The following is a 19333-nucleotide window of genomic DNA, read 5'->3' as shown; positions in this document are numbered from 1 at the left end:
TCACCCAGCGCGGCCCCGTCGCCTGCTCAATCTGCAGCCCCCGTCAAGAACCCCATTGAGCTGCCCGCGCCGCGCCCCTTCTCCACGGAGGGCGCCCCCGCCAAGCCCGAGGACAAGGCGGGGCAGGGGCCGGGGTGGGTGGGGCGCACGCTCAACCTGGAGGATTACGTCATCAACTACGCCTCCGGTGGGTGGGGGTGGGGGTGGTGGGGCGGTAGGGTGGTGGTGGGTGGTGGGCGTTGGAGGCGCAACGACAGGATGGGGGCAGACGACAGCAGGCCAGGCCAGGCGCGGCGGGCTCACCTCCTGCCTGCTCCCTCGTGGGCCCACGTGCAGATGACGAGAGCTGAGCGTCCGCCTGCGCTGGTGGCCGGGCTGCCTCCTGCCGCCACGCTCCTGCGCGTCTTAACGCGGAGCCCTCTCGGGCGTTCCATCTCCACAGTTAATTCGGACCGTTCTTCCCCAGCACACTAGCTTATCACGATGGCAAGCATTGTAATGCATCACAGATGGCGCCTCATGCCGGCTTGCTGGGCTTCAAATCAACGCCGCTGCCACCTGGCTCAATCGGGGTGGCGGGCAGCGGCCTGCCAAGGCCACGAAAGCCTCCCCTGCGGCATTCCACGGATGTAGCTTCGTCCACAAATCTTGTGAACAGAGAGGCAGCGTGGCCAAGACTCCCAGAGGTGACTGGGACCATGGAGGCATTCGTCGCCGCGTGCCAGGCGCCTGGGGTGCACCAACAAGACGCACTTCGCACCCTCTTATCCATCCACAAGGACACTGACATCCTGCAGCGGCATGGGGTGCATGTGCCCGATGAGTGGGCGGCGGCGGCAGATGGCGCCGCTGCCGCCACCTGCAACGGCGGCGCAGACAGCCCCCTCGTGCTGCTGCACAAGCTGCCGCTGACCACGTACAGCGACTACGAAGAGCTTGTGGAGGCGGCGGTGCAGGCAGGCCGCACGTACGACGCCTCTGACACCGCCAGCCAGCAGCGCTGGGACGCTGCGGTGGCCCGCTTGAGCGGCCTGCCGCTGTACGCCTTCAAGTGCTCCAGCGGCACCACGGGCGGCCAGAAGCGCATGCCCGCCAGCATGCGGGAGGCACAGTCCAACGTGAACCAGTTTGGGCTGTTCTCCTCGGTACGCAGCCCTCCCGCGCTTCCCATGTCGCTTGCCCCCGCCAGCGACGCCAAGGCCCACCCTCCTGTGTGTCGCTGCTTGCAGCACATCAATGCCGCTTTCCCAGGCGCCGCCGCCGGCAAGGAGCTGCGCTTCCCCTTTGCCGGAGACGTGGAGGTGGGATGCACGCTGCGTGCCTTTTGGCGACCCTTGTGGCTGCGCTGTGCCGCTGCTGCCCCACCTTGCTGCCACCCGCCCGCCCACCCACACCTGTTGCCAAGCTCCCCGCCACCCCCTGCTGCAGGCGCTGCCCAGCGGCGTGCAGATTGGCGTGGGCAGCAGCATCACATACCGCCGCATCGTGGCCAGCGACAAGCGGTGAGCGGACGGGCCCCGGCGGCAGCCACTGCATGCGGGGGGGAAATCGTGCATGCCCAGCCGGTACTGCCGCGCTGCTTGGCCCCTGCTGCTCCACAGCGCGTTGCGCCCTGGCGGGCGCTACCCCACCCTTGCTGCTGCTGCTGCTGCTGCTGCTGTCGTCCAGCGACGCCTCCCTCCGCGCCTGCCTGCCTGCCTGCCCGCCCGCAGCGCTTTGTGGACAGCTGGGTGAGTCCCAAGGAGGTCATCGTGGCGGGGTCGGTCCAGACCTGCTACTACCTGCACTGGCTCTGCGCCCTGCGGCGGCGCCACGACATCACCGCCCTGACCGACATCTTTGCATCCAGCCTGCTGCTGGCGGCCAACCTGCTGGTGGAGCACTGGCGCCGGCTGATGGCTGACCTGGAGGCCGGCCGCTGCTTCTCCTGGGTGGCACGCTCATCCAAAGGGCTGGCGCCGGCCGCGGCGGGCGGCCTGGCGCCGCCCCCCGAGGGTGTGGCGGCAGCGGTGGATGCCTCCATGGAGCCCAGCCCTGAGCTGGCACAGGAGCTGCAGCAGGTAGGCTGGCGGGGGCAGAGCAGCTCGGGAGAGTGGCCGCCGCTGTCGGCGGCTTGGTGGGAGGGCAGCGCATCACTGTGCCGCGGTGCCGTGGTGCACGGTGCCACGGCCGCTCCCTGATGCCTGCCCTTGCTGACGCCTGCTCCCTGCCCCCCCCCTCCCACACACACACCGTGCCATCAGGTGTTTGATGGGGGGCGCCAGGGCCTGCTGGAACGCCTCTTCCCCGGCGCCTGCTACGTGGCCTGCGTGCTGACCGGTGGGTGGGTGGGTGGGGCATGCCCGGTGCTTGCCAGGCAGCCCATGCTGACCTGGCAGCACTGCAGTGCGCTGCGGTGCAGCCCGCTCGGCTCCCCGCGCCAACCCTGCCCCATACCAACAAAACGGGCCTCCTCCTCCTCCTCTCCCCTGCCTCCCCGCTGCAGGCTCCATGAGCAAGTACGTGCCTCACCTGCGCGAGCTGCTGCCCATCATCCCCATTGTGTCAGCGTCCTACGGCGCCACAGAGGGCCAGTTTGGTATCCAGAGCGACCTGGTGGAGTATGCTGCGGCGGCAGCTGCTGCGCCTGCTGCTGCTGCTGCTGCTGGGAGCGCCAGGCCTGCGGCTGATGGGAGCGCCTCCGCCGTGCCTGGCGGGGACGGCAGCCCAGCGGCAGACACGGCGGCGGCGGCCGTGCCCAGCTGCGCCGGCATCAGCTATGCCGACTTCCCGCGGGAGCCTGATGGGCACACCTCCTACATCCTGGTCCCCACATGCGGTGCGCGGCGCCAGCGCGCAGCCACCCGGCTTGGCCAGTCGCCGCCCCCTTGCCTGCTCCTGTGTCGATCTGGCCCTCCACTGGCCCCCTGCTGGCTGCACCACTACCACCACCACAACAACAACAACCACTACCAGTTCCCCCCACATGCTCAGATTGCTACATGGAGTTCATCCTCGTGGAGCACGCCGACGACCCGCAGCCGCCCACCGTCAGGCGGGGAGGGAGGGAGGGACGGGGGGCGCGTGGCGGGCCCGCTCGCTGCCGCCCTGCTCCTGCTGTGACAAGCAACTTGCCCCGTGGTGTTGCCGAGGTGTCCCGCTCCCTGTCCTGTGCCTGCAGCCTGGAAGGGCTGGAGGTGGGGCGCCGCTACGAGATCGCCGTCAGCAACCTGCTGGGCCTGTTCCGCTTCCGGGTCGGCGACGTGCTGCTCTGTGTGGGCCACTTCCACAAGGCTCCCAAGGCAGGCAGCTGTGTGGCGGGAAGCCCCGGCCTGCCCGTCCTGCTGCCCTCCCTTGCCCTATGTGCTGCACAGCGCGCGGCTGGCAGTCCCTGCAGAAAGGTGTAACCCAGGCTGGGGCGCCTGCTGCTGCTGCAGGTGGTGGTGGAGGGCCGTGTGGGCCAGGCGCTGAACCTGGCGGGCGAGAAGACGCCCGAGGCATCCCTGGTGGCGGCAGTGGCGGCGGCCGCGCAGGCGCTGCTGCCGGGCGGCGCTGCAGGGCTCCAGGAGTGGGCCGCACGCGAGGTGCTGCACCCCCGTGGCGGCGCAGAGGGCGGTGCCGGGCACTATCTCGTGTACTGGGAGCTGACGGGTGCGCCCGCAGCAGCCAGCAGCCGAGCCAGCACCGGCGGCGCAGGCGGCAGCCCCGGCGCGCCCATCGCTGCTGTGCTGGCGGGCTGGGCTGAGCGGCTGGAGCAGGAGGTGGGGCGCTGCGCGCCGCAGTACCGCGCCATCCGCCAGGAGGGCAGTGTGGCGGGGCTGCAGCTGAAGCTGGTGGCGCCGGGCGCCTTTGGCGAGATCAGGTGCGCGGTGTGTGTGGGGTAGCGGTGAGCAGGGGGGGGTAGCGCTGGCGCCCGTTGCCTGCCGCAAACGCCGCCCGCCAGTCACTCTAGCTGACAGGAGGTCAGCGATGCTGTTGGCCCCTGCTGCTTGGTGCAGGCAGCTGGCGTTCAGCAACGGCGCCACCGCCGCGCAGTACAAGCCTCCTACGGTCGTCAGCAAGCCGGCGCAGTGGGAGGTGCTGGAGAGGCACGTGGTGGCGGCGGCTTGTGCACGCCAGCCGGCCTAGACACATTCAGTAACATTCAGTAACATTCAGTAACATTCTGACTGTCTCCTGCCAGTTGAGAGTATGTCTGCTACTGCTTGTCGTTGTGAAAGAAAGTGAGCAAAGCGCCAGGCGGCGCTCGCTGCGCTGGCGGCGGTACTGCGACCTGGCGAGCGATGGCGGGGATCGGTTACCAGGTTCGCAGGTAACAACACGATCGACAATGGCGACTCAGTGTGCTCTGGGGCGCCTAGCCGGTGCCAGGGCCCCAGCTCGGCCCCAGCGTCGGCCTGCACCCGCTTCCTTCGCCCCTCGGTACGCGACGCAGCGCAGACGCATCGAGGCGCGAGCTGGGAGCAATGGGCTACTGGGTCTCCTCCAGCGCTGGGGCGGCGGCGGCGGCGGCTCCACTAGCAGCCAAGGCGCCAGCCCGGCGCGGCAGCAGCTGCTGAGCGAGCTGCGCAGCGCCCAGCCGGACAAGAAGCTGATCTGGGAGGCCTGCGTCGCCCTCATGGAGGAGCGTGTCCCGTTTGTGGAGTCTCAGCTGGGCGGCGGGCCCTTCCACGCCGTCTTCACCCGCGGCCCGCTGCTCTGGCAGCTGTGGACATCGCAGGCAAAGCAGGGCAGCCGCGTCACAACAGCCAGCGAGAACCAGGTGCGTCTGGAGCGCTTGTGGCGTGCGGCCAAGTGCCGCAACTGTCGGGCATTCTCGCTCTCTCACGCGCGCAGCTCCCGGCCCGCCTTCCCCACCGGACCAGCCTCTGCCCGCGCCCTGTCCTCCTCTGCAGGCCTGGCAGGACTTTGACCCTGCCGCAAAGACCGTGGTCAACTTTGGTGAGCTGCTGGGCAGCCAAGTGACTGTAACCGCCAGCGGAAGCTACCGCGCCGCCGACGAGGAGCAGCAGCGGTGCCCCAAGCTGGTGCTGGCCAGCATCCAGGGCGGAGCGCTGAACGCTTGGGGCCTGCAGATCCCGCTGCCGATCAGGTGAGCTGGCATGTGCCGGGTGGGGGGCTCCCCAGAAACTGAAGGGGCTCTCCAGAAACTGGAGCATCGCCGCTGCGCCAGCGCCGGGAGGGACAGCTGGTTGCTGGCACCAGCACCCCAGCCACAACCCCTTGCTTGCGTGCAGGGGTGAGGGGCAGGTGGAGGTCGCCTACTTGGATCCTGACATGAGGGTGTTCCGGGCCACCAACGGCAGCATCTCGGTGCAAGTGCGGCAGGACAGGCTGCCTGAGCTGCTGGGCTGGGGGAGCTAGGAGAGTGGGGGCGCAGCCACTGTACATGATTCCCTGCGACGCGCCCCCAAGGCGATTACACTGCGCTGCTCTTGCACAATGGACTTGCTTGCAAAGCAGAAGGCAGGACCAACAAGAAGTCAGCACTCAAAAGAGTAGATATCAGAATCAGAGAAGGGCATTGAGAGGCCTGTGTATGCGCAGGGAGATTCCAGGGTGTGTCAGTGCGGGGAGCTGGGGCAGGTTTGAAGGAATTAAAGAGGGGAGTATACAAACAAATGGTGCACGGTCGCACAACGAAAAGAAGTCACGAAAGGGGGCTAAGGTGCAAACTAACTGTGTGGGGGGGAGGGGGGCGGGTTCCGACTGTATGGCAAAGCATGCGTTGGGCATGCATGCAGGGCGCACATCATGTGCTCATGGGGCAATGCCGTGCTCAGGCCTGCCGCGGCGCTATGGCAGCAGCAGGCGGCCGCAGCAGGCGGGGGAGGGCGGGGCGCGCGCAGCTGCCTTGTGTTGCCCTGACTAAGCGCACCCAAACATGCGCCGCAGCAGGTACTTGCCCACATCCTGCACCATCTTGTGCGGCTTGGGCGCCACAAACAGCGCCCGCGCGGTGGCATACACCTGGCCCTCCGGCCCGTCGCTGACCGTGGCCTTCATCCACAGCTTCCTGCCCTCCATGCTCTCCACCTCTGTCGTGCACAGCACGGTGCGCCCCGCCGATATCTTGGCCTTGTAGCTCACCTCCAGTTGCACCTGAAGGCACACGACGCAGGGTGGTGGCATGGGGTGTGAGTGCATGGATGAGCAGCGGCGCAACACCACAGCGCAAAAAAAAGCTCAAAATAGCTTTAAAAAAACTCACCGTGTAGGCGGGACCCCAGAAGTTGAGCGCGCGCGCCTGCTTGAGCGCGAACAGCAACCCGCCGAAGCTCTCATCGATGATGGCTGCAGTCAGTCCACCGTGCACTATCCGGGGGAAGCCGCAGACCTCTCTCCCCAGGCTGACGATGGCGTAGAACTTACGCTGCTGGGGGCTGTAGTAGCCCGTGAGGTCGTCCACGATGCCCTTGGACACAAACGCGCTGAACATGTGGTCGTCCTGTGTGGGGGCAAGGGCGGGGCAAGGGCGGGGCAGGGTAGGTAGGGTAGGGTAGATGAGAGGGGGCAACGGGATTGGTGGGCGCGCCGCGGCATCAGAACGTCGCCCGCCCGATGCACGGTGGCGGGCAGGCTGCCGCTCCCACCTCCAGGATGGCGTGGTCTGCCTCCATTAGCATGGCCGCATCAAACGCCTTGACCACCCCCGGCTGCTGCGCTATGTCTGCGATCCAGTGCTCCGCCGCCTTGAGGCTGCGCTCGGCGCGGGCGTGCCCCGCCTCCAGCTCAGCCTGCTGCGTGGTGGCCAGCGCGTGCGACACGCCGCCCAGCAACGCCGCCGCAGCTGACGGCAGCAGCGCCCACTTGGCCCAGCCAAACCTGCTGCCACCGCCGCTGCCCGCGGCGGTGCTGGCTTGGGATGCAGGCGGCGCACGAGGTCCGCCGCTGCTGCTGCTGCCGCCGCCGGTGGCGGCGCGAGCGGAGCGCTGCTGCCCTCGCTGCCCGCGCGGCTGCTGGCGCCGCGCTGCGTTGTTGAAGAGATGGCCACCCAGCCCACTCCGGGCGAGGCCCGCGCCTCTGTTCATGGGTGGCGGCTGGAACTCGGCGGCGCGGCGCGCAATCCGTGGGAGACTTGGTTGGAGGCGGGCGGGAGAAAAATGGGTGCAGAGAATCCCTGAGACGCGGACAGAATGGCCATCGGCACGCCTTTGGAGAGAGGTACCTAACCCCCGCTGTCGGCGGCGGGTGCGTCACGACGCGTCGACCCCAACCTGCCTGGGCTGTCAATAGCCGGGGAGCAGCCGCTCACGAGTGATCACGTTTTGCGTGCCAGATGCGACTGCATTTCCTTCTGGGGGATTGTGCAGCGAGCAACGGACGTGCAGCCTGGGGGCAGCCCCTCGCCGTAACCGCCGCTGGGTTGCCGCGGACATGGCCTCCACCCTGTGCGCAACACAGAGTGACAAAAGCATCCAGGGTTTGCATCTGCTGATGCGATGGTCTGATTCTGGCATGGCCAAGCGAATGCAGTCTCACTGCTTGCTGCAGCGAGCGGCGGCATACGCCAGCCTGGCAAACGTAACCTTCTGTCGGCGCCTTGCACCAGGAGCGCCAAAGGGCGCACTGTAGGCTTCGTACCAGCTGTAGGCTTCTTGCCACCTCCAGGTGCTGCACCTGGCAGTTTCGGGCCGGGAGATGGGTGGAGCTTCAGGGAACCGCCGGCGGGTGGCGGCAGGCAGAGCCCTTGAGGCGCCCCCTCCATCCCACATGCCTCCTCCTGCTGCCTGGCGGTCCACTTGTGTCTTCAGCCGATCAACATGGGTGCCTGCTAGCTCTGCATAAGATATCTGAGGCGAGATATGAAAGCTGAGCTGGCACTGATGCGGCAACCCAAATGCACGCCCTTTCGCCCGCACTTGATGCAATGACCTTGTGCCTGCAAGGCAGGTCAGGGTCCTTCAAACCAGCACACCCAGCCCCTTGAACACAAGGGACGCGCACCCAGGGGCCGGCGTAGCCTGCCAGGTCACTGCAGCCACTCCACAAGCCAGCCAGCCAAGGGTCTGAGCCCCGCTCGCACCTGGCGACACCAGACACTTGTGCCCTCGCTACCAGCATGACCAACCCTGCCGTCATCGGCGAGGGCCCAAACACCGCCACGGGCTGGGCGGTCTCCAGAGCAGGTGTGTTGGGCCGCCGCGTGGCCATGGCCATGTCGCCGCCGTGCCTGCCAGCTCACCGCTTGTGTGCACTCCTTCACTGTCCTCCACCCCGTCCTGCCCCCTCGCCCCTGGTCCCACCCGCAGTGCTCTACTTTGGAGTGGCATCAGTGGTTGTGGTGTGGGCCTCTGCCTTCACCTGCCTCATGTGCCACTGCTTGCGGCGACGGCGTCGCGGACAAGCTGCCGCCGATGCCAGCCGCGCCCAGCTACCTCCCGGCATGGCAGGTAGCATGGAAGGTGGGAGGCTGCTGCCGCCGCTGCTGCTGCACGCTGTCCGCTGGTTGGCATGCCTGGCTGCGCGGATGCTGCGCTGGCGGCCGGCATGCCTCGGCTTGGCAGTGCCGGTGCACCCCACCCTGCGTCTCGCTGTGCCCCCTCACGATGACTGTGCACCCGTGCCATGCTCACCCGCTGCAGGCGCCCCCCGTTACTTCCCCACCGCCCTGCCAGTGGTCATCGTGAACCCAGACAACGTCAGCCTGGAGCTGGGGATCAAGGAGGAGGCGTCCTGCGGCTTGTACAAGGGCGCCGCTGGCGACAGCGGCAACGCGGGCGGGACGGGCGACGGCAAGGCGGCCCCCAGCCCGCCCCCGGGCGCTGCTGCCGCTGGCGGCCGCCCCGCGCTGCAGCGTGATTCCAGGGGCTTCATGGTGTGGCCGCAGCCGCAGCAGCACTGGCAGCAGCAGCCATGGGAGCAGCCGCAGTGGCAGCAGGAGCAGCGTGGCATCCAGCTGGGCCAGGCCAAGGTTTGGGTGCCTGGCGACAAAGCGGAGGCGGCGGAGCAGGCGGGCCCTCGCACAGCCAGCGTCAGCGGCGACGACGGCGCCAGCTGCAGCGGCAGCAGCATGGCCAGCACCAGCAGCGACGCCCGCGGCGCCTGGGGCTACCAGGCGCCCAGCTGAGTCCTAGCGCTGCGGCAGGCCCGCCCCGCCTCGCTGCGCTGGATCCAGCCAGAGCCCATCCCATGGCACGACCGCCGCATCCTTGGATCAGCAACACGATTTTCAGTTTCAGCTTCCAGCCCGACACAGCCGCCCCTGCTGTGTCGTGATACATATGCCGTGCACGCCCTGCTCTGCCCTCTCTGGCGCGCCGTACGATCGTCCTATGCCCTCCCCCACACTGCTCTCAATGAACGTCACCCCTTGCTGAACGAACGCCATCCTTGGCTGTGCAGTCAACCGCGTGCGCATGCTCTGTATTTCCCCAGTGACAAGTTCCCCAGTGAAAAGAAGCCTCACTCGCAGGCTCCCCAAATTCCTTCTAGCCTGTCGCACGTGCTTCCTGCCTTTCTTCCACTTGATCCACCCAACCCGGCCTTCTCTGTAGACTAGCGAGCTGTCCCAACCTGATGTGTAATCCCAAGCTGGCTTGCTGCAAGGGGGCACGCGGGTGCTTATCCGCATCTTTGCCCGAGAGCAGGGAACGGTGTGAGATGGGTGCCTTGCGTCTCTTCCAGGCCTGCTGTACGCCGTCCCTTTGCAAAAGTGTGCATTTTCAGTGGGGGGATGTACGACAGAGGAATGCAGTCAAAAGAAGACTGAGAAACATGTTGGTTACGAGTAGCTGCGCTGCTGCGTCACGCCGTGCTGGTGCCGCCGCCCACGCCACGCTGCCCCGGCGCGCCGCTAAGCCTGGCGCCCGCCGGCAGTGCGTCGGAGGTGGGCTCAAAGGCATACGCCTCTGCCGCCTCCTCCAGCATCTCCAGCATCCTGGCATCCTCCGGCACGCCCGGCAGCCCCAGCGCCTTGGCGGCCTTGGCTGCCAGCCTGTCCAGCAGCGCCCCCGCCTCCTGCACCACCCAGGCCGTGAAGTCGACCAGCTCCCGCGCCGCCTCCTCCTCCCTGCCCGCGCCCAGCGCCTCCACGTACCGCGCCTCAAAGGCGGGGCACAGCTCCTGCTCCACCCGCTCCTCAAACCGCACAATGGCGGCGGCCGCGGGCGGCGCCAGCACGCCCCAGTCCTGCAGCAGCGCAGCCAGCCGGCCGGCCAGCCAGTCGCTTGTACCCCGCACTTCGTTGCATGCCCACAGGCCCATGGCCTATGGCTGGTAAGGCAGGCGTGAGGCAACCACCTGGCATCATCGGCTGCGCAGCCACGCGCTCCACGCCCCAAGCCCACCCACCCAGCCCGGCCCCGCGCCCCACCTGGAACACCAGCGCCTGCAGGCGGCGGGCGCGCCAGAACAGCGACACCGCATCGGGCTGCCCCGCCCGCGCCACCGTGAGCTCCCGAGGCACCGCATCCCCGGGCAGGCCCTTGTACAGCGGGATGAAGGGGGCGAGCTTGGGGGTGGCAAAGGTGACGTGAGTGATGATGGAGAGGGCGTCGGGGAGGCCCGCCGCCGCGGGACGCACTTGGGTGACTGCGGGGCGGGGGTGAGGTACAAGGAGGGCACGAGGAGGGCATGTTGAGGGCCAGCGGCAGATCGATAGGCTGGGGGCCTTGAGGCCGTGCGTGCCGGCCCGGCCCAACCAGGGAAGCGGTACCGCAAGCTTCCCGGCAGCCGCCTCACCGTGGCCCATGCTGGTGCGCAGCAGCGCGATGGGGCGCCACGGCTCGTCCGGGTTGCCGTGCAGGTACGGGTCGTGGGCGGAGCCGTCCCAGTGGTTGCGCATCGCCGCCTTGACATCCTGCACGGCCGCGGTGCGGGGTGGGTGGGCGGGGCGCAGCTGATGGCAGGCTGGCACGTGCCAGCGCCCAGAACCCATCCTCCCAAGCCGGCACCGCACCGGAGGGAGGCAGCTCCACCATGCACAAGGCCCCAGCACCCCAGGCAGCTCAGCCCAGGCACCCCACACACCCCACCAGCCCTGCATCAGCCCCACCCCGGCCCGGCCACCCACCCGCACGCCCAGCTTGTGCGGCGTGGGCCGCATGAACGTGGGCTGCGCCAGCATGTTGGCGCAGTTGGCGGCGGGGGGGCAGGCGCCAAACAGGCGCTGCAGCAGGCAGACGCGCGGGTACGAGTAGTTGACGTCGTGGGGGCCGTCGCGCATGAAGGCGGCGAAGAAGTTGAAGGGGCGCCCCGAGCCCGGGTCGTACAGCCCAGCCTCCACCGCAAAGTTCAGCAGCCCAGGGGAGGCCAGCACTGAATCCTGATCCTCCAGGTCGACCTCCTGTGGGGGCAGGCGGGAGGAGGGGAGGGGAGGGGAGGGGAGGGAGTGGTGTGGGGACGCGGGGCAGACATGGCGCCGGGCGGAGCAGCGGCAAGGGCGGCGCAGGCAGGACGGGGGAGCGGGGCACATGCGCCGGCACCACCCAGGGCCGCGCGCCTGGAAGCGGCCCTGGTTGGCGGAGACGAAGAAAGAGCGGCGGGGCACGCGCTGCGCCAGCCAGTGGTGCCCCGAGGCCACCTCCAGATACCTGCGGGTGTGAGATGTGGTGCAGGAGGAGGAGGACGGCAGGCAAAGCTAAGCAAGGAACGGAGTGGGAGGCGGGAGTGGGGACGCCGCGGGTGCAGCCAGCCACTGCCTGTGTCTGAAGCGTGCGGCTGGCGCGAGTGCAGGCAACACCCCCAGCCCCGGCGCTCACCAGGCATCCTCTGCGTCCGCGGCCAGCACCCCAAACGCCTCCCCAGCGCCGCGCAGCGTCACCAGGTCTCCCAGCACCCGCACAGCCTGGCGCGCTGATGTGGCCTGATGCGGGCACGTGCGGCAGGCAGGCACGGGGCGGGCGGCGGCTCAGCTGGGGCGGCGGGCGGCGCAAAGGCTGGGGAGCAGCATGCGGCTCTGCACCCGCCACTGCCACCGCCGCCACCAAACACACAGACCAACATCAAGTCGTGACCACCCGCTGCCGCGCTGCTGCGCGCGCTCACGTGCGCAGCTCCGCGCCCGCCTCCGCACCTGAGGCAGCAGTATGGATGGGATGGCGTCCTCGATGATGCCGCTCCCCTCGTTCATCGGGTCCGCCGCCAGCGCCGCCACCGAGCTGTAGATCGACTCTGTGGCCGACACCGCCACCCCCGCGCTGTTCCACCCCGCCGCCTCGCCAGAGGTGTTGCGCCCCGTGGCGGCGTCTGCCAGTGGGCCCGAGGGCAGCGCAAAGTACGCGAGGCCGGGGGCGGGCAGCTCAAGGGAGAGGTTGTTGAGGTTGGCGTGGTAGGGGGCAGGGCCCGGGCGCGGGGGGTGGTACACCAGCCAGCTGGGCGCGATCGCGCCCTCGCCGTCGTCGTTGCGCGCGATCAGGACGCTGCCGTCGGCAGAGGCGCCGGGGCCCACGATGTACGAGGTGCAGGCCGCCGCGGGACGCAGGGCGCCGCTCAGCAGGAGCAACACAAGGGACAGCAGGGCGCGTGCCGCCATGCCTGCAGGGAGCAGACAACTCTTGGTGAGCAGCGGACACTCGCAGCGAGGAGGGCGGTCAAGGGCGGCGGCGGCCGCCGCCGGCCGGGCTGGCAGCGCCCAGGACCATCGCGATGTAGGGCTAGTAACAGACTGTCAATCGTGGTGGCCTCCCAGCCCTCCAGCTAGGGCAGTGGCCGCTGGCGCATGCCAACTCGCTGAACGTGGCTTTCCCCGGCTCACCTGCAGTGTGGACCGTGGATGGACAATCTGGCGACTGACTGCTGCAGGGGCGCCGCCCTTCTTCAAAACCCCAGACGGCCCGAGACGGCCCTGAACTCTGCTTGGATCGCCTACCTTCTCCAGCTAGAGACGATAGTGGGAGTGGAAGGGCAAATCCAGATTTCCAGCTGGCTTTCCAGCCCCATCCCCACCGGCTCGCCTTGCCAGCGAGGCGCCACCGCCAGCAAGCCCCGCCCGCACAATGCAGGTTCACAATTTTACAGGTGGTTCACAATTCAACAAAGTGATCTCTCATACAACACTTAAAAAAATGAATTGGAATATAGGGGTATGTCTCGCAGCGCTAGGGGATCTCAACAGTGTATGTGCCTACAGAGAGCAGTGCGGTCAGCAACCGACTGCTCCAAATGTTGCGATAACGGATCACGTGCATGCAGGATCAATGAGCTGCTGGCCCCTCACGAGGAGCAGCTGCCACGCGAGGCGCAGGAGCAGTCGGGCGAGAAGCCCTGCGGGGTGCAGCACGAGGCAAAGGGCACGGGCCTGCCGCCGCGCGTGGCGCCCCACTTCCACACATCCTTGGCGCCCTGCCCGGCGCCGGCAAACTTGCCGGTGGGGTCCAGCTCCTGCAGAGACCATGCATGCGTGACGAAGCGTATCCAGGTATAAGCCACGGACTGGACCACAGCATGCCCAGCATGCCAGCGGGCCCAGCGGCAGCGGCGCGCTGTTTGGCGGCGGCCTGACCTGCGCGGCGCAGCCGAAGTGGCACCAGGTGGAGGGGTACTCCTTGGCGCCGTCAAAGCACTGGCTCAGCTCGTCCCAGCCTGTGTGCAAGCCGAGGGGGCAGCAAGGCGGCCCTGAAGTCAGTTGAACCGGAGGGGCGCGCTGCAACGCGGCCGGCGCATGCCGGGCCAGCACCTCACCTGCTTTGCCCCAATGCAGCCGCGCCTGGCAGCGCTCCCTGCAGGCAACAAGGCAGGCGGGCGCCATGATTGGGGCACCCCGTCTGAAAAAACGGCACAAGACGGGAAGACAGCCAGCCAGGGCATCACCATGCTCCCATCTCCTGCCCCACCGGCAGCAGCACGGCCGGGCCGCGCTCCCACCTGAACATCCTGATGACGGCCAGGAACTTGTCGTTTGGCACGCCGCTGGACAGGCTGACCCAGTCCTCCATGTTCACCCAGAGGTGAGGGCCCTGGTGGTTGGGGCTCAGGTACATCTCCTCCCCACTGCACAGGCCAGGCCGGGCAGGGCAGGCAGGCAGGCAGGCAATGCATGGGCCCCGCTGGGCGAGGAAGGCAATGGCGGCACAGGTGGCTGCGGGAGCTGGCCCAAGCACGCCGCCAGCCGCGCAGCCCTGGCAAGGCGGCAGGCCGCTTGGCGACCACAGCACACGCAGCAGCGCCACCGGCGCCCGTTCCATGCCTCACTTGTTGAACCGGATCAGCGCTGGGTTGCGGAAGCCCTCCCACAGCCGCCTGCTGCCGTAAATCTCCCGGTTCAGCTGCACAGGCAGGCAGGGCAGGCGGGGAGGAGGCCCCGGATCGAGCTGTGAGGAGCTCGCTCTTCATTGCCTAGGGCTCTTGTTTGAGGGAGACCCGCCACCCACACAAGCACACACACAGCAGCAATGCATGGCGTAGCTGGGCGGTCAGCCGGTGGCAGGCGGCTGTCGCACCTCCAGCAGGCAGTCGCCCGCCACCTCAAACGGCACAGCCACCTCCATTTGGATGTAGGGCGCAAAGGTGCTGGTCAGCCGCGTGCCCTGCTCGGTCATGCTCAGGTAGCACCTGCGGGGCGGGGCGGGCGGGTGGGGGTGGGGGTGGAGCAGCAGTGGCAGCAGCCAGCGGCCTGGGACTCCTCTCTTGCAGCGAAGCGGCGACCTGACCGGCGCAGCGTTGCCAGCCCTGCCACAGGCAGTGACCCCCTGCCGCACTCACTTCCTGCTCTCAAAGGTGCCCGGCAGGACGTACTCCCGGCCCAGCGTGGCGTAGAAGCGGCCCCAGTACGCCACGTTGCCGCTCATGCGCCGGTTGGCCGCCACCGGCCGCTTCCGCTTCTGCTCAAACACCACGCCCTCCTCCGGCCCGCTGAAGGCCTGGCGGGTGGCAAGGGGAGGACACGGGAGGGGCGGCGGCGCATGGGAGAGCGAATGGGCTGGGAGCCAGCTGAGACCAGCCTGGAGAGCCACGTCACGGGCTGCCGCCCCCAACAGGCCGGCAGCGGCTGCCTCACCGCCACCGACGGCTCCTGGCCGCCGGCCCCCACATTCAGCAGCACGCTCAGCGGCTCCTTCTCGCTGTGGGTGAAGTCGGTGCGCCACACGGCGTTGGACTCCACAATCCACAGGCTCTGCAGGGCGCAGGGCGCGCCACGGCGGAGCGCGCTGGCCGGCATGCGCTGGCAGGGGTCCTGCTGGCAATGGCTGCGTGCCTGCCCGCCTCCCTCTGCCCACCGCCTGCCCGCCGCCCTCTACCCACTGCCCGCCTTCCTGCCACCTCATGCGAGCACAGCGCCTGCCTCGCCCCACGCCCACCTGTGTCTCATCCACCTCAAACAGCGCCCGCTTCATGTCGTCCACGCTGCCCGCCTTCCTGGCCGCCACGTACTTGTCCTGTGGAGGACGCAGCAGAGCCCCTCTTCTGCTGCGCAGCGGCCACCGGCAACCATGCGCCGCCAGGGGCCCGCCGGCTCCTGCCCCAGTGCCAGCCAGGGCTCTGCCGCTCCTAGCTTACCTGGCTGCCCTTGATCTGCTGCGCTAACTGCTTGAAGTTGATCTCCTGGAGGGGCCAAGGGCAGGGCAGGGCGGGGCAGGGTAGGGGGGCAGGCTCTAACAGGCAGGGTGTGCAGGCAGCTGGTGGGGAGCGCCTGTGCCATGGCCTGGCGCCGCCGCTCCTGCACCAGCCCAAGCACATAGGCTGCGCCCGCACACCTGCAGCGACTTGGTGACCGCCATCTGGGGCCGGATCCTCATCACCAGCTCCGTCACCACGCCCAGGCGCCCCACGCTGGTGGCCAGCGCGCGGAACAGGTGCGGGTTGGTGGCGGGGGTGACGGCCAGGAAGGTGCCGTTGGCCAGCAGCACGGTGAGGCGCACCACCTGCGGTGGGTGCGGGCAGGCAGGGAGGGGGCACGGGGCGGGGCGGGGTGGCACACAGAGGGATGCCAGGTTCAAAGCGCTGCTGGAGGGGAGCAGGAGAGGATGCGCGCAGCTGTCCCCCACAGTTGTGGGGGAGCCTTGGCGTGTGTGGTGCCCTAGCCCCACCACCCCATGGGAAGCCCACCCCACCACCCCCACCACACACACACACACACACACACACACACACAACCTGCGAGGACAGCGAGCCGTGCTTCATAGTCGAGCCGTGTGTAGCTGTCGCCACCGCGCCTGCATGTGGGCAGAGGGAGGAGGGAGGGCGGTGGCACACGCAAGCAGGCGTGGCGGTGCCTGCACGGCAACCCCCTTGCTGCATCAACAACCACCTCACCGCCGATCGTCTGCTCGGTGTACCAGGTGAAGGACTGCAGGTGCAACAGAGGGACTCAGTGACGGCAGCAAGGTGACTGCTGGCTCTGCCGCTGGCTGCCCGCAGCTGCGCAGCGCCCTGGCCTGCCCGCCGGCAGCGCCCTGCTCTCACCGGCAGCACCCAGCCTGCATGGCAACGGGGCGCAACAAAGCGCATTGTGGGCTGGCTGGCTGCTGGCTTGCATGCCCCGCCAGCGGGGTGATGCAGCCACAGCATACATCTCCCAGCAACCCTACCCAACAGCGGCTCGCAGCGCACACGTGCAGCCGCCCACCTGCGGGCTCCTTCCAGTGCCGGTACTCTGAAAGGTAGTCGAGGAGCAGGCGCTGCGGGATGCCGGCAGCCACGGTCACGGTGCGCGCATCCTCGTCCACCTGCGGGTTGGATGGAAGCACCTCCTGCCCCCACCTCTGGGCACTGGCCCGGTGGGCACCGTGTGGCGGCGCGCAGCAGCTTGGGCTCGCCCTCGCTGCCCACCAGCCACCCCTCCTCCTCTCCTCTCACCCACCTTAATTGGGAAGGAGTCTGGGATGGCGCGGTTGAGCCAGATCACAGGGTCCACAGGCGCCTTGATGCTGCGGGGAGCGGCAGGCGGAGGGAGGGGCGGTTGGGGGTCGGAAAAGGATGGCGGGAGGGGAGCACTCCGCATTGAGAAGGCAGCCGTGGCAGGCAGGCGCCCCGGCGGGGCGGGGGAGGCGTGGGAGGCGGGTGGGCACCCCTACGCCTCAATGCGTGGCTTGCCCCGCTCTCACAGCTCCAGGGTGCTGGCCAGCTCAGTCATGACCACGTTGACTGAGCTGGAGTCTGTGCCCGCGCAGAACTGGGCCGGCCACCAGCTGGCGCCCACGCCGTTGGCCTGCGGGGGGTGCCCGAGGTGGGTGGGGCTGAGGGTGCGGGGGCATGGGAGCCGCCTGTGGGTCACGCGGCGGGGCTGGTCCGCGCGCGGCACGGCGGCACCCTCACCCTGACTTTGGGGTGGGATGCCACCACGGCCTGCAGCTCTTCCAGGGTTCTTGGGCGGGCCACCTTGACGCGTGGGTCGCATGGAAAGTAGCCCTGGAAGTTGGACAGGCTGAAGGGCAGGCCGCACCCCGCATGCGCAGAGTCTGCATCCACTCGGGCACAAGGGAGAGGAGCGGGCTTGGCTAGGCCCGGGTTGGCGAGCGCTTCAAGGCGCGGTTTTCAAGGCAGGCCTACCCGGCACCATGCGGCACGACCAGTCCTGCGCTGCGGCGGCCATGGCCATCGCCGCCACCGCCATCGCCACCAGCGGCAGCCTGGACAGCCGCTCTGCCATTGGGGCGCGATGTCAGCACACGGCGACGAAGCCTGCAGGCCTAGGGCCTGGGGTGCGGGCCAAGCGGCGCCTAATGGGCAGGACCAGGGAGTCCGATGGTCTGGGCGTGCCAAGCCAAGCGACCAGTGCGATGGAATATGCAAAGAGATGATCAAGGAGCACGATAAGGGGACCCCTAGGAGGAGGTTTCGATGCTGACTGTGGCTGAGCTGGCGCACAATGTGGCAGGCGCGTCCGACGGCCTCCCAAAGGGCGCTGGATGGCAACAGTCCACTGACAGCCATTCAATGTTTTCAACTTCTCTACCCTGAACCTGCTCGACACGTCGTGCTTACAAGATTACGGTTGCTGCGGTTGTTCATGACAAAAAGGGGATGGAGGCCGGCAGGCTGGCAAGAGATTTCCAAGTTCAATGTAAGGGAAAGAAGAAGAGAAAGAATGGGTGATGCAGGGACAACAGCCAGCCGTCAACAGCGAGTTGAAAAAAATCAGACGGGGTGGTGGTGCCGAAGCGTGGGTGGGACAGGGATGCATTTGTTTTTATTGACCGAGGTGAGCTGGGCCAAATGAGCCAAATGAAACATGGGCAGCACTAGGTGACGACGGCTTATTCGGTTGAAGCACGCGGGCAGGAAACATGGGCAGATCCGCCTCAATCCTGGTGACAACAGCGGAAAATATGGAGACAATTCGGGCATTGTAGGCATGCTGACCAAAACTTAATGGGAATCGAATGCGCAAGGCCGCACCAGCGGCAAAAAAAGAAAAAAAAGGAAAAAAAGAGCAAGCTCGAAGTGTGGAGAGAGACAACTGCCTCCAACTGTTGAGCAGGGGTGGCGGGGCGATGGGCGACAGATTGCTCTGGCGGGTGAGGGGCCTGCGGCTTGTGTGAAGGTGGTGACTGGGGCAGTGGCAGGCTGCGACCGTGAACAGAATGCAATGCAAGGAATAGGGGGTGGAAGGGGCGGGGGGTTGTGACTAGGCAACCCGCTGGCTGCTGGGTGCGCAGGGCATTGGGCAGGCTTGCAATGAAACAGAGAACAAAAGCGTCGCTGCCGTGGCGTGGCCAGCAGCGTGTGGGGCAGATAGAGGCACAGAGCCTACGACTGCCTGGCCACCTCAGAAGAGCGGGATCCAAAACTCCGGCGCCAGGTCTGCATCCGCCGCCGCGCCTGCGGCGGGGGTGGCGTAGCCGGCGGGGTGCGGCACCAATTGCGGTGCCGCCATGACGGCCGCCAGCTCAGCATCCGCCGCCGCCAGGTAGGCAACGTCTGGGCTGCCTCCACCCAGCAGCTCCAGAGGCAGCGCTGCGTCCCAGCCCTGCATGGAGAAGCAGCCCCCGGAGGGCGACGACTCCAGGCCGGGGTGGGCGGCCAGGCGGGTGGCGGCGGTGGGCGAATGCTGCTGCAGGTCCAGGCTGGCGCCAGCACGGGGCGCGGTGGCGGCCAGCTGGCGCACGGGCAGGTCCAGGCTGGCGCAGGCGCGGCCGTGGCCGGCGGCGGTGAAGGCCGCGGCGGCGGTGTAGCAGCTGCTGCAGGCGGCGCGCTGCGGGCGGCCGCCGTCCAGGCTGCCGCGCACGTGGTAGTGCTGCAGGGAGCGGCGCGGCTGCGGCTGCTGCTGCAGCTGCTGCATAGCGGTGGTGTGCTGGGCGCTGCAGGGGAGCAGGCCGGGCGGGGGACAGCGGTGGGGTGAGGGGAGGGGGCAGTGATCCGCAGGAGCCACGCAGCAGCAAGCTGGGGCAGCACATGGCGCGCCAGCAGACGTTGTGGTGGTGGTGGGCACGACTCACCCAAAGCCGAGGGTGTCCTGGGGGGCGGCGGCGAT

The 19333-nt window shown here is 68.1% G+C and overlaps 5 protein-coding genes across 5 annotated transcripts in view; 1 reads left to right on the top strand and 4 right to left on the bottom strand.

Annotated features, from left to right (window-relative positions):
• CHLNCDRAFT_57284 (hypothetical protein) overlaps window positions 1-5471 on the top strand; it is a gene marked incomplete at its 5' end in the record, with an annotated part of 6979 nt that extends 1508 nt beyond the window's left edge. The window contains 14 exons of the mRNA XM_005849807.1: window positions 91-187; window positions 748-1145; window positions 1230-1301; window positions 1429-1485; window positions 1713-2060; window positions 2244-2319; window positions 2486-2818; window positions 2974-3029; window positions 3132-3233; window positions 3417-3841; window positions 3978-4071; window positions 4415-4741; window positions 4875-5071; window positions 5217-5471. Of these exons, the coding sequence (XP_005849869.1) occupies window positions 91-187; window positions 748-1145; window positions 1230-1301; window positions 1429-1485; window positions 1713-2060; window positions 2244-2319; window positions 2486-2818; window positions 2974-3029; window positions 3132-3233; window positions 3417-3841; window positions 3978-4071; window positions 4415-4741; window positions 4875-5071; window positions 5217-5343 (2709 nt within the window). The 3' untranslated portion in view covers window positions 5344-5471. The remainder of the gene's footprint in view (window positions 1-90; window positions 188-747; window positions 1146-1229; window positions 1302-1428; window positions 1486-1712; window positions 2061-2243; window positions 2320-2485; window positions 2819-2973; window positions 3030-3131; window positions 3234-3416; window positions 3842-3977; window positions 4072-4414; window positions 4742-4874; window positions 5072-5216) is intronic.
• Window positions 5472-5847: 376 nt separating this feature from the next.
• Window positions 5848-7010, bottom strand: CHLNCDRAFT_143088 (hypothetical protein; the record flags this gene model as incomplete). The annotated part of the gene is made up of 3 exons (XM_005849549.1): window positions 5848-6081; window positions 6191-6427; window positions 6573-7010. 3 exons carry the CDS (start codon window positions 7008-7010, stop codon window positions 5848-5850), a joined length of 909 nt encoding a protein of 302 aa, XP_005849611.1.
• Window positions 7011-9726: 2716 nt separating this feature from the next.
• On the bottom strand, window positions 9727-12454 carry CHLNCDRAFT_143086 (hypothetical protein; the record flags this gene model as incomplete). Its single annotated transcript, XM_005849548.1, has 7 exons — window positions 9727-10110; window positions 10295-10512; window positions 10663-10780; window positions 10994-11266; window positions 11471-11513; window positions 11682-11785; window positions 11996-12454. The coding sequence occupies 7 exons, from the start codon at window positions 12452-12454 to the stop codon at window positions 9727-9729; spliced, it is 1599 nt and encodes a 532-aa protein (XP_005849610.1).
• Window positions 12455-13134: 680 nt separating this feature from the next.
• CHLNCDRAFT_143085 (hypothetical protein) lies at window positions 13135-17509 on the bottom strand (the record flags this gene model as incomplete). Its single annotated transcript, XM_005849547.1, has 18 exons — window positions 13135-13302; window positions 13424-13503; window positions 13603-13640; window positions 13732-13911; window positions 14113-14186; window positions 14361-14472; window positions 14623-14780; window positions 14918-15034; window positions 15219-15296; window positions 15418-15462; window positions 15615-15782; window positions 16015-16073; window positions 16174-16207; window positions 16473-16586; window positions 16721-16787; window positions 16965-17068; window positions 17176-17327; window positions 17410-17509. The coding sequence occupies 18 exons, from the start codon at window positions 17507-17509 to the stop codon at window positions 13135-13137; spliced, it is 1848 nt and encodes a 615-aa protein (XP_005849609.1).
• A 1785-nt stretch (window positions 17510-19294) lies between these two features.
• Window positions 19295-19333, bottom strand: part of CHLNCDRAFT_143083 (hypothetical protein) — a gene marked incomplete at both ends in the record, with an annotated part of 1412 nt that continues 1373 nt past the window's right edge. Inside the window, one exon of the mRNA XM_005849546.1 lies at window positions 19295-19315. Coding sequence (XP_005849608.1) covers window positions 19295-19315 — 21 coding nt within the window. The remainder of the gene's footprint in view (window positions 19316-19333) is intronic.

This window comes from Chlorella variabilis, assembly GCF_000147415.1.
Source record: "Chlorella variabilis unplaced genomic scaffold CHLNCscaffold_5, whole genome shotgun sequence".
NCBI lineage: Eukaryota > Viridiplantae > Chlorophyta > Trebouxiophyceae > Chlorellales > Chlorellaceae > Chlorella > Chlorella variabilis.
Note: the sequence above shows the minus strand (reverse complement) of the source record. Positions and strands in the feature narration are given on the sequence as shown.